Below are 13771 nucleotides of genomic sequence, written 5' to 3'. Positions count from 1 at the left end.
CAAAAACAAAGTCACCAATGTTAACAGTCAAGGTTAACATCGCCTTCTGGTGTTTTCCCTGTGCATATTCAGTGAATTAGTTGAGCATTTACTATGTGCTCTATTCCCTAGAGACTGGCCATGGCAAGCAGTCTTTTCCAGAAAACAAAAGTCTTCTTTTGTCAGAGAGCTTACTTAGGTTCAAGTAGAGGGAAAACAGACAGTAAACACGGAGATTGCAAATTATGACAAATTCTATGAAGAAAATTGGGTGATGAGATAAATTTCATGAAGCTGGAGGTTATTTTGCATGAAGTAGTCAGGGTAGGAGGAACCCTCTTTTTTTTTTGTTTTAAATAATGGTATTATACAATATTTTGGAGCTTGGGTTTTAAACAGTAAACTGTATTGCACAGAAAATGCTTACAATATAGTATATATATAGGTTTAAAACGCAAGCTACTCAGTAGTGAAGCTTAGGTAGGTATTTTTTAACTTAATAATAATTTATACCTGTTATAATGGCTGTTAACAAAAACACAAGGAATAACAAGTGTTGGTGAGGATGTGGAGAACAGGAAACTTGTACACTGTTGTTTGGAATGTAGCTTGGTGCAGCCACTGTTAAAAAACATTATGGTGGTTCCTCAAAAAATTAAAAAGAGGACTACAATATGATCCAGCAATTCCACTTCTAGGTATTTATCTGAAGGAAATGAAAACACTACATTCCCACATTCAGTATAGTATTTTACAATAGCCAACGTGTGGAAACAATCTAAGTATCCATTGTTGGATGAGCGGATTAAAAATATACACAATAGAACATTCAGCCATAAAAAAGAATGAAATCTTGCCATTTGGGACAACATGGCTAGGCATCAAGGGCATTGTGCTAAGTGAAATAAGTCATACAGAGAAAGACAAATACTATATGATCTCACTTTTATGTAGAATATAACAAGAACAACAAAACACACACACACACACACACACACACACACACACACACACGCTCATATATACAGAGACGGATTGGTGGTTGACAGAGGTGGAGAACAGAAGGTGGGCGAAATGGGATACAGGTGAAGGGAGTCAAAAGGTACAAACTTCCAGCTATAAAATTAGGGGATGTAATGTATAGCATGGTACCTATAGTACAGCAAGAAAAAAATTCTGTAACTATGTATGGTGATGGATGTTAACTAGACTCATTGTGATGATCATTTCACAGTATTTACAGATATCAAGTTATTATTTTGTATATCTGAAAGGAATATAATGTATTATCAGTAATACTTCAATAAGAAAATAGAACATTATCTTAGCTTGAGTTCCCCTGATATTCTAGTGCAAGAAGTAACAAGAAAAACAGTTTATGCTTTTTAAGTAGTCAATGTATAAATACTTATATAGAGAAACTTTTAATTTTAAAAGATGTATTGATTACTTTGAGAGAGAGACATCGATTTGTTATTCCACTTATTTATGCATTCATGTATGTACCCTGATCAGGGATCAAACCTGCAACCTTGACATATCGGAATGATGCTCTAACCAACTGAGCTATATGGCCAGGGCTAGAAAAACTTTTAAACATTAACTTAATTTAGTAGCTCCACCTCACTCAAGTATCGGTAGAACATAAAAAAGGCTTTCTTGGTCTTTAGGAATGGATCCGTTTCTATTTCCTTTTCTTGTCATAATGTCTTTCTAAGTTGTAACAAGGAATTTCGATTTCAGTGGGGTTTTGCAGAAAGAAATAGTTTAGCTTGGGTTGTAATACATTAAAGTTTCTAGTATAAAGGATAAGTAGGAGGAAGATATTGGGATGGATCATATGAAATGGCTGTTTAGGTTAAAAATGGTCTGATTGGCAAATTTCCTATGGTTGAAGTCACTGGAAAAAGGAAGCTAGAAGGAAAACTGAAGAAGGGCATTAGGTGTGCTTGGTAATCCAGAAAGTACGATTGATTGGGTATTTTTTTTTTTTTTTGAGAACTATATAAATTCTAAGTGGGAAGAAACCTTAGAAATCATGAGGTACAGTTTCTGCATTTTATAGACAAAATGACACTCTATCCCATTTTAAAAGGAGATGTGAGTCAAATAATCCATATACTGGAAATTTGGAACTTGGTGGAGAGAATAATATAGAAAAGTTAAAAAATAATTAGGATTGCTTACAGAAGTTGCTTTAGGAAAGGAAACTTTATGACAGACTTCAAAAATTGTAGCTTAAATAGTTCAGAGCCAAGGTCAGTGGTGTCCAAATTGCTGCACATTAAAATTGGCAGCACCCGGCCATTCCTCTTTCCAGGGGAAATGTCTGGGGTGGAGCCAGGTGCCCCATTCCAGTTAGTTCACAGTCTGGGTGGAGCTGGTTGTCAGTAATGTTTAAGGATCCTTGGTGATTCAGATGTGGAGCTAAGTTTAGGAACCATTGACCAAGAATTAATAATGAGAATGGATTAAGGTGAAGTATTCTTAAAAAAGGAAGTTATTTCAAATTAATGGGATTTTCATGCAATGGTAAGGTTATAAGAAATTAATTGATATAGTATTTACTGACTAAATTTGTCAATCATTTAAAGAAATTTATACTTTTTGAATTATGTGAAAGGTTTCTACTTATTTGGTTATAAGAATTACGAACAAATTTATTAGAATATATAATAATTATAATAGCTACATGGTTAACAGTTATAGAATTTATTAGGGCTATATTAGAGAGTATTATTTGTTAAATACTGATTAAAAAGTAAAATATCACTATTTAGAACTTTTAAAATCTACATCTAAACTTTAAATACTTTCCATAGTACTTCCATAATGGTTACATATCATCAATGTGAAAAAGAGTACTAATATTAACATTATTTTATGCATTTTTACTGAAATACTTCTTTTTGATATTATTCTTTAAAGATAAGGTTTGTTTAAGGCCTTGATTTCACTAACTTATAAATACAAATAGGACTCAAGCTATGTTTACTATTAGCTATGTCTTTGATTTTTTTCACTTAAGAAAAATGTAAGGCAAGGGGACAGAAGAAATATCTGTTGCAGTTAAAACTTGAAATATATTTGTCTAAGTAAAATAAAGTGTTTTTGTTTGTATGCCTAATCCATCCCACAACTATTTATTTAATACCTGCCTACTCTGTAGTGTTTCTATTTTATAGCATGCTAGGAGTTTGGGCAGAATGTGTTTCTTAGCATTTAAAATACTTCTGTGAAGTAAGATAAATGGATTTGCCTTCTTAGTATCTATAAAAAGAATCCTAAAATCACACACTAATTATAATTACAGAGCTTTGTTTTCAGTATTTTACCATGATATAAGCAAAGTGTGCTGAATTAAGAGCCAAGAGAACTAGATTCAAATAGTGAGTTAAACATTCAACTTATTAAAGGGAAGTTATTTTAATTGCTTTTTGACTCAGTTTCCTCATCTGTGAAAAGATGTGATTAGGCTAGATGATTTCCAAGAGCTTTTTTAGCTCTGATATTTTCTATTTTCTATATTGTAATATTTGTATGAGAGATATATAAAAATACATATTCAAAAGAATGCACTAAGCAGTTTTTTGGAAGATGAATATATTGGTATCTGTAATAGACAAGATTAGTATTGAAGTTTATGACTAGGAGACTTTTTTAGCTTTTAGTGATAGCAGCTTTTAATTTAGGATTACATGTCATTGAAAACCAGTATCTTCTGCAGGTGGTACCCGGGGACTTTAACCATGCCTCTGCAAAATCATTTCGAGTTTTTCTTAGGCACTCCTGGCTAACAATCTTTAGCTGTGTTGTTTTAAACCACTAATGAGATTAGGCTTCTCTTGCTTTCAGAAGCTTTGGTATTTTAACCCGTCTTTTATAGAAAATCATACAAGATGATTCACACAGTGCATTTGGCAATCATTTATTGAGCCACGGTCCCTAAGTTTTGAAGATGCAAAGAGGTATAAGACTGTTCCTACTTCAGTCTGTGTGGGAGAAACAAGCACTAATAGGTAATTGCAGAATAGTGGCAGAACAGTTACGGTCCGTACTAGAGTATGCACAGTGGGAGCACAGGCAGGAGAGGATTTGAGGAGGTAAAAAATGCAGGCTCTCCTAGAGTTGGCAATTAATTTATTTTAGAAGGATAACTAGTGTGCAGGTGAATTTTTTAGTGGAAATCCTGGACACTAGGGTACTGATTAAAAAGACGGTGAGAACATCAGGTTTAGAAAAAGAGAAGCATTAAATTTGAGAGACATTTAAAAAGCAGAATTTAGGAGTGAGGACTTTATTGGATGTGGAATGTGAAGGAATTGGAAGCACTGAGGTTTTTGGACACGGATTGAAGCTGCTGTGATGTCTTTTCTCAGAATAGACAGCAATTCTTTTTTTTTTTTAAGAAAAAAAAATATTTTCATTGATTTCAGAGAGGAAGGGAGAGGGAGAAAGACATACAAACAAAAATGATGAGAGAGAATCATCCATCAATCGGCTGCCTCTCACACACCTCCTACTGGGGATCTAGTCTGCACCCCTGGCATATGCCCTGAAGGGGAATTGAACCGTGACCTCCTGGTTCCTAGGTCAGCACTCAACCACTGAGGCATATAGCCGGGCAGATAGTAGTTCTTCTTTTAGAGGAGCTCTGAAAAGACGTTTGAAATCTGAATGGAAAACAAAATTAAGGGTTGTACAGTGGATTTTTCTCTCAATTTGTAATGTCTCTTTTCTTCAGTATTAACTCTAGATAGACAGGATGTGGCAAATAGCTTGCTGTTGTTCACAGAAGCTGAGAAAATTTATCGCTTTAAAAAATTGCTATCTCTAAGTCTATTGTGTATAATGTTTTTCTTTTCATATGAATAAATTTAGGAAATACTTGTTAAAATATAATTATTGAATCAGAGAAGTAAATAAAAATATTTGGCAGAGTATCATATATGAAAGTTTTGCTTTCTAATTTTCTGTGCATATTAATAACTCAGTACAATTCTGTGAATAAAATCAATTTTATTTCATGATCTATATCAATATCTTTTAAAGAAATATCTCTAAAAACCAATTTGTGTAGATTTAGAATGCCATTATTGCATAGAAAGTGATTAAAATATATTATTTTATCAATTATGTATGTTATAAAGTAAGATTAAAATAATGCTGCTTATTTTTATAACCTTTTATAAAAACTAAGTCATTTTGCTGAAACCTCCTTTCAAATTGTAACCTCACCAGTATTCCACTAGAGGGCACTGAAAGACTGAAGAAAAACGGGCTAGGCTTTAAAAGCTATGTTTTATTTAAAACACACAAATACAAACTGATGAACCGTTGCTTTGATGGATTATTATTGTCGTTCTAGTGGGACTTTAAGAAAATATGCCATTTCCCCACATAATCAGACATCTGGCAATTCATTACAAATTTATATGATATATGTATGGTTTTAGGGTATCTGTGATCTTGAATCCTATTTCATTTGGAAACGGAAAACCCATTTTTGTTCAGTGAGTTATGATTTTTATAATGCTGATTGAATATTGAAAATTTATGCGTTTGTTCTTTTTAGATTGTGGTAGCTAAACTATTCTCAATTAGAGCTCTAATGTGATATTAACACTGATGAGACTATGATTTCCATTTTTAGAATTTATTATAACAGAATAACTTTCTTATGTTGATTGATGAACAATACAAACAATTAAAAAATAGCCTTTGATAAGATGTATCTTGGGAAACCCAAATTCATACTATTCAAGTGTAAAAGTTCTCCCTTTTCTCCCCTACACTCTCCCTGCACAGTGCATTCTGCCATTCAGGTATGTGATGTAACTGTGGTCCAACAAGCTAAGTGCAGAAACTGAAGTTGGTTTGCACTTCATATTTCACTTCATAATTTTTCTGTGGGGTTTTGAAACCTGATCTGTGAAATGAAGATTTTGTATTCATCTTTTAGTTTGAATAAAAACCTACTGCTGAGGATTATAAGCTTCCAGGCTGTTCTGTGGGCTTAAAAATTAGGCTAAATTGTTTTTCACAATAAAAGAGAGTATTTTCTTTAATAAGGTAAGGAGAACCATTAAGTTGTTTATAACTTTTTACACATATGAAAGTTAATAGAATTGAAAGTCCTGAACTTGGGTTTGTATTTCTAATTAATGTGGTATTTTGTATAATTTGAAAGTAGTGGTTAAATGCAAAATTTGTAATCTTTTCTTTTTCCCTCCTAAACTTGAATATGGTCCCTTAAAGAGGCGAATCCTTAAGTGAGAAATTGCTTTGTAAAGTTATAGCCTACTTCCTTAGAAACCATAAATACACTGGAAATATTTTATAACACCTTACACTTGAGGGCTCCACGTGTTTTGTAGATTTGAATCCTCAGTTCTTATAAAACCTTTTGTTGTTATGTTGAGAGGAATAATGGCTGGGCTAAAATGTTGACTTAAATTTCTGATTGTTTTTCTTTATTTTTCATAGTTATATTAATGATGTGTATTTTTTATATGTATGTTCATGTAGCTTTATCTCAAAGATGATATAAATAGAAAAATAGGCTAGGTAATATTATATGCAACCTTATAGTGTATTGTAACTGCTAGAAAAGACAGATTCTAAAATATCGAATAACTTCTTTGTTTCTACCACTTTCCTAAAATAATCCTGCTTAGTTTATTATGCTAAGAAAATACTGAATATTTATGCTTTTTTTACATAGCACTTGGCACAGTGATATATGTGTTGAATATATTTTATTTTTATTAAGGGAAAAATATGGTTCTAGTATATATTAAAATATATATATTTTAAAAGTCTTAATTGTTGCATTTTATTGCCTCTTGGTGTACATGCACATTCTCCCCAGGACATTTTTCTACCCTGTGGGAACCACCTGCTGTTGCTTAACTTGTTGTATGCTTTCTTACTATACTGATTTTACATATGCATTGCTTTATATTTATAACCTTATCCCCAGAATCTCTCAAATTTGAAATTTTACCTATTCTCATATTCTCTAAATGCCAGCCTTCCATCAGATACGAACTCACTATCCCTTGATGCCCTTTGTTTCCTCTCTCTCTCCTTTCTGTTCTGCTTTGCATCGTTATTGTTCTTCGTCTCCCTCCTATTGCTTTCCTTATGTCTGCCTTGCATCATTATTGTTTATCCATCTTCATCCTATTACTTTAGCAGCTGTCTGAGAGGAAAGCTGTCTTTGTGCATGACCTAGTGTTGAGGATTTTTACATTGTGGGAACTGAAAAAAAAAGTTAAATTGAAATATATGGCTTGAGTGGGAACGGAATAGAGCTTTGAAAGTAGGCAGATTATTTCCTCCTGATTGTATGAATGAGAAAGAGATTTTATTTTTCGAAAAAGAACTTTTGTTTTTATTCCTTTACAATTTAGTTTATAACTTTAATTATAGTTTTACTCCAGCTTTAATTCTGGGGTGACATTGATGTACTTTTTCTTTATTTTAGGTGTAGTTGATTACCATTGCAGGCAAACTGTGGCATATTGATGGTCTGTAGTTATTGACAAATTATTTTTGAAATTTTAAGTTTTCCAGAACCTTCTACCACTATTGATGATAATATGTGTTTTTTAGTTACTATATGTGATATAAAATTTACTATAAAAATAAAGTCCTTTAAAATTTTTAGAAATAGTTCTTACCTTAAGTATCTAATATTACTGTACTTTTAAAAAAGTGATGTATTTTAATAGGTATAAGGAGTTTAATTTGTTCTATTCCCTTGATTTTGCCTTTTAATTTTTTTTGTAGGAAGTCTTTTGTTTATTTTATTTGCATAAAACTTTGCCTCATACATATATATTGGCTTGCAAATTTGGTTTTGATTTAGGTGAAGAATTAGGCTTTTTTTGTATATCTCCAATCCTAGGAAACCAGTTACATAATGGCAAAATTATGGAGTAATTGTGGTAAGAATATGCAATCTAGATGCTTTGTTTTTTTTCTAATTTACATGCATAAAATATCCCTAAAATCATTTAACATTTATTGTTATTTCTAGTTAGGAGACATAAACCTTTCATGCAGAGTTTGTGGAAAAATTTGCCTATCAAAACAAGAATACGTTGTTTTTCCTTTCTTTTGTTCTTTTATATCCCTTTTTAAAAAATATAACTCACTGTGCAATTAATTTCAGTTTGTTCAGTGATTATTATCTACAGTGTGACTTGGCGCTGCAGGGCATAGTGATGGAGTAACATGGAGAAATCTCAGTTCTCAAGTGTGTAATCCAATCGAGCAGGCAGACTAAGGGCGAGGAAGCCTTTGGAGACGATTAGGAGAAACAGTCTTATAGCTACAAGTGCAGTGGGATAAAAGGTGCTCGGGATTCTAAACAGAGCGGAGTTTGAATAAGATTAGATTTATGTTTTCACACAGGAGCCACTAAGTTGTGTGAAAGGAGACGGTATTTTATAGGCATATAGTGGTGGGCATTTGTTTTGGATTGAATTCTTCTTTAGGTGCTTGCTTCTTTTTCTGCCTTTCTTGGTTTTATCCCTTTCCTTATTCTAATTTACTTACCGTGTCAAGTGTTACATGTCAGTTCTCTGAAATTATACGAGTTTGCCTGCTCTCTGTGATATAATTGCTCAGTTCTCCAGGAAGAAATGACATTTGACCTTTTATATACATACACAGATTGTACTTTTTTTTTTTTTACAGATTCATCACATTTGTGAAATGTACACTTATGAGATATTTATAAATGAAATCATATTTTTCCTTTGGCATTCTTATAACTTTGGATATTTGTTTCACTGTTATTTTGAGTGTGTGTGTGTGTGTGTGTGTTTGTGTGTCCTTTGTAGGTGACAAAAACTAGGCATGGAAAAATGAAGTAAAATGTCCAAGGTTATTAGCAGAGTTGCAACTAAAACCCAAATGTCTTTACCTTTAGAGCAATCATTTAGGTGATATATCGATAACTTCAGCATGTAGTTACATGTTATTGGCATGTATACATTTAAGGTAAAGTGCTCATTCATTGCAGTCACTTTTAATTTTTAGTTAAGCTCCATACCTGATGTTTTCCAATCTTAGTAATTTTTGTAATCTTCAGGGTTGTTTTTTTTGTTGTTGTTTGTTTGTTTGTGGTACCAAGTACATTTATTTGCTACTTGTGCTGTGGAATTCCTAGGGAGGCAACATTACCATATCCTTATTTGGACCTTATTTCTAGCCTTAGCTTGCAGCATTGGAAGATGGTATTTCAAATGCCTGTGGACTTTTAGGGAGGGAGATTTCCAGAAAGTTTTTATCTCTTTTCGTATTTTCTATGTCAATGTCATTTTACAGTTGTTTGCAGGGAGCTTGCCTGGGGTAGGCTAGCTGAGAACCCTTCTGCAAATGGTGTGGGTTTAACCCGTCTGTTCTTCAGCGCCGCTGTCCAGGGTACTACACAGATTAGTGTGTTTTAGATATATCTTCGCTCCCAAATATAGCCCCCACTGATTTCTTACTGTACTCATAGTATCTGATTGCATACGGAATTGGTGATGGCTGTATCTTTGACCTTTTTTTTGGTTAATGTATCTTGTAAGTTGAGTTTTGGTACTAAAGAGGCATTTTCTTTTTCATGCACTTACTTTGCCTTCTCTTTTAAATTTACCGGAATTTGAAACTTAAACAACTAAATATTCTCTTGACCTTCAGATTTATTGCTCTAATATTTTAGCTTAAGACTATCCAGAGGAGATAATTTTACGTTTAGCAGGTTTACAAATGTAAAATATCCATTAAAGCCTAACAGACATATGACATAAGGCTTTTTAAAAAATATGAGGCTTTCTTTTTATTGAAAACTATGCCCTGCAATAAAATAATCTAGAGTACTTCTCTTTGGCAAATAATGTCCTCTAACTGACCATATAATTTTTGTGTATTTAATTAGAATTCATTAAGAATTTTAAAGTATTATTTTAATGACTATAAAATGATTTAAAATACTAGTTTCGTTTTGTGTACTTAAATGTATAATCAAATGACTAAATTGTTATATATCTATAATAACGTCTTGATTAATTAGTGTGGTTAAGAGAGGGTACCGGGATTACTGAAATTTCCCAGTTAACTGAAGGTTTACTCAGGTAAGCAATGAAATGGCATAGGTGAGGATGCTGACCTTAGGGGTAGGACTTGTCTGTCAAGCTCTTTTCAGTTACATGAAGTCATAGAAGTCCCATTGTGTATTATTAGGAAGGAGCATTTTATCAGATGTCGAGCAGTCATTTCACAATCATATCATTAGTTGCAGTGTTAGTAGACTTGGAAGGAAGTCTCACGGACTTGCAGAGCTAAACTGGTGAAGCTTTTCTGGAGCCAGTGTTAGCTGAGCAGTGAGATTTTTCAGCAGAAGGAAGGATGTCAGCTTCTCAGGGGTCCCCAGTGCCGATTGTGACTCAAATGTCACTGAGATGTTGTTCCCTGTTTATCTGTGTGAGGCAGACTTTAGAATGTTGTAAAATGATGAAAATGTGTCTGCATGTGGTATGTATGTATGACAGATACTAGATGGTTGTTTTTTCCTTTCATTAAACATCTAAGTTCTCTCAACTACTAGTTGGCACACAAGGAATTGAAAATCAAATCTGAATGATCAAACTGGCTGTTTTTTCTTCAATAGATGAATAGTTTTTAGTGTTTGACTATTTTCATGAACTTTCCTGTTTTCTATCAGTTTGTCTCCTTTGTCAGAATGATTCCCTGGATTTGTGATTATTAAGAAAGAGGATTATTTATTTCCATGTAGATAGAACTATAACAGCTACAAGTACTGTAATTGTGATTTCTTTTTCTTAAAGGAGGAATTCCGAGAACTTCGAGAACAGCCTAGTGATCCTCAAGCTGAACAAGAACTAATCAATAGTATTGAACAAATATATTTTTCTACAGACTCATTTGATATTGTAAAATATGAGCTGGAGGTAAAAGAAATTCATTAAAACCTGTCTAAAGCCCCCCCCCCCCTTTACCCCCCAATGATTGCATTTGTGAGATTTGAATGCTTTTTAGGGATGTTATATTTTTTGATACCAGGATTGGTCTGTAATGACCATATTGTGATTCAGTGAACTGTCTGCATTGTTTAAAGGTGAAACTATTTTTAAAAATGTAAAATTAAGTACAGGAGTAGAATATTGGTCCAGGAAACATTTCTGTGCTTTTGTTTTTTAACTGTTAACTTACAGTATGTTAATATGCTGCCTCTATTTTATTTTATGTTAAATATGTTTAGAAAAGCTCTAGGATTTTTAATCATGGATATCTATATAATTGTGTAGTCATGATAAGTATCCCTATGCCATAATGTTTAAAATATTGGCATTTTAAATTTATAAGAACTTAAAAAAAAAGCCAGAATAGTAAAATTTGTTTTTAGACAAAACCAAACACAATGTGCATATACATACTTTATATGCAGTCCATATAAAGGCATTCCCCATCTCATTCTGCGGCCTCATGCATCAGTTGACTGAGACTTGGAGTCTAAGTTGGAGTTTCACACCTACACAGTGGTGTTCTCTTTTGGTAGTTTCCCATGCTCTCCTGCGAAAGCCAGTGTATAATCTAGCGTGTACTCCAACAGCTGTCACTGTCGCTCTGAGGTGCTTAGTTACTACTCATGGCACTTCAGGGGGGAATATGCTTTGAATTCTGTCACAGAGAAGTAGGAATATACCTGTGCTGGTAGAGTAGGGCATTCTCCTGTCACAGATCGTGAAAGCAGTGTCTCCTAGCATAGGAGTCAGGGTTCACAATGGTAGTGGGATTTCCTGGAAGTGGGAGGCAGCTGGCAGTGGAGATGGTGGGCTGGGCAAGGAGTACAGAGGGTAGGGTAACAAAGATGTGTAGGCTTTTGTGTCTGGAGTCTACAGGGGACGTAGGGAGGGCAGGAGGAATGAACATGATTGAGATGTGACACTGTTTTATATGCTCAGTTCATAAGTTAGAGGTATACAGGTAAATGACACCAAACTAAACAATTTATTTTATGTTTCTCTAATGGATTTGTTTTTTAGAAGCTCCCTCCTGTTCTCAATTTGCAAGAATTAGAGGAGTATAGAGACAAATTGAAACAACAACAAGCTGCAGTGAGTAAAAAACACATTTCTTTGTGACAGAACTGTGAATGAAACACAGCATAAAGGTGTAATGTTTTCAGGTGTTATGGTTTAACTAATATAGTAACATACTAAACAAATCGTACTTAACGTGACTTTTTCTCAACTGATACATTTATATTAAAATACAATGCATATTCAGAACTGGAAGTTTTTTCTCTGGAATCCTAAATGTGATGAAAGAATTTTGAACTCTTTTTTTTTCTTCAGATTACTAAGTACCTTTAGGCTCCTTGTCATGCAAAACTACCCACAGTTTTGTAAGGAGTTGTTTGTTTGTTTGTTTGTTTGTTTTTATCTCAGAATAAAGGTTCCCATTTCTTGTTAAAATAGGTCCAAAGAGAATACAGGTGTAGGATTCAGAAAATCTGAATTGTAGTCACTTAGCTTTTGGTAAATAAATCTCTTTTGTTTTATCTGTGAAGTGATGGATTAGACCAGCATTTTCTTTAATGCCATAAAATTCTATAATTCTATATTTCCTCACATTAGGCTGAACTACTTTTATAAAATTCAGTCTATACGTAGTTACTACTATGTTTAAGATTACTCATCTGGAAAATGAGGAAACATGTAACCCATTTCTATAGATTGACATGAGTGCTAATTGAGATAATGTAGGGAAATCACTTAGTACACTGCCTAGCACACTGCAAAATAACAAAAACTACACAGCCAATTTTTTAAAAATATGTTTTTATTGATTTTAGACAGAGAGGAAGGCAGACACACAGAGAGAGAGAGAGATAAACATTGATGTGATAGTGAAATATTGATTGGCTGCCTCTTGCACACCCCCTGCTGGGGATTGAGACCACACCCCAGACATATACCCTGACTGGGAATCAAAATGGTGACCTCTTGGTGCATGGGATGACACTCAACTAACTGAGCCACCCCAGCCAGGGCTACATTGTCTATTTAAAAAAATAAATAAACCCAATTTGGTAAAATTAGGTGGGTTTTTATCTGGGTACATCTACTACAAATTCATATCTATACACATCCTATATTATAAAAGCCCAGTGACTGAACTGCGGAACAACCAGAACAACCAGTCGACAAGTCACTATGACGTGCACTGATCATCAGGGGGCAGACACTCGACAGAGGAGCTGCCCCCTGGTGGTCAGTGCTCTCCCACAGTGGGAGTGCTGCTCGGCTGACCGGGATGAATGGCTCTCCCACAGCAGGCCGATCCCCACAGGCCACACCTCCCACCAGTGCACGAATCCTGTGCACCAGGCCTCTACTCTATACATATATGTACAAATTCAAAGCAGATTAAGAAAGCATGAAAAGATTAATGCCATTTGTAAGTGTGTGTGTGAGTAATGTTTCGTTCTCAGTTGGCCTGGGGAGGGAAACCCATTGTGTTTCCTGAGCAAACATTCACTAAATAACTTCAGTGTGCCCTGCTTTGTGCTAGACTTGGTATCACATAGTGCAGTGGTCGGCAAACTCATTAGTCAATAGAGCCAAATATCAACAGTACAATGATTGAAATTTATTTTGAGAGCCAAATTTTTTAAACTTAAACTATATAGGTAGGTACATTGTTATTAACTTAATTAGGGTACTCCTAAGCTGGCCTTTGCTAAAAACGTGGTATTTTGTGGAAGAGCCAC

At 34.0% G+C, this 13771-nt stretch overlaps 1 protein-coding gene across 1 annotated transcript in view; it reads left to right on the top strand.

Annotated features, from left to right (window-relative positions):
- The window catches only part of VPS50 (VPS50 subunit of EARP/GARPII complex), a 120785-nt gene that overhangs the window by 13288 nt on the left and 93726 nt on the right, over positions 1–13771 (top strand). Inside the window, exons 3-4 of the mRNA XM_079786409.1 lie at positions 10824–10946; positions 12042–12113. Coding sequence (XP_079642535.1) covers positions 10824–10946; positions 12042–12113 — 195 coding nt within the window. The remainder of the gene's footprint in view (positions 1–10823; positions 10947–12041; positions 12114–13771) is intronic.

Source organism: Cnephaeus nilssonii, assembly GCF_951640355.1.
Source record: "Cnephaeus nilssonii genome assembly, chromosome: 12".
NCBI classification, from domain to species: Eukaryota; Metazoa; Chordata; class Mammalia; order Chiroptera; family Vespertilionidae; genus Cnephaeus; species Cnephaeus nilssonii.
This window is presented reverse-complemented; position numbering and strand designations above follow the sequence as displayed.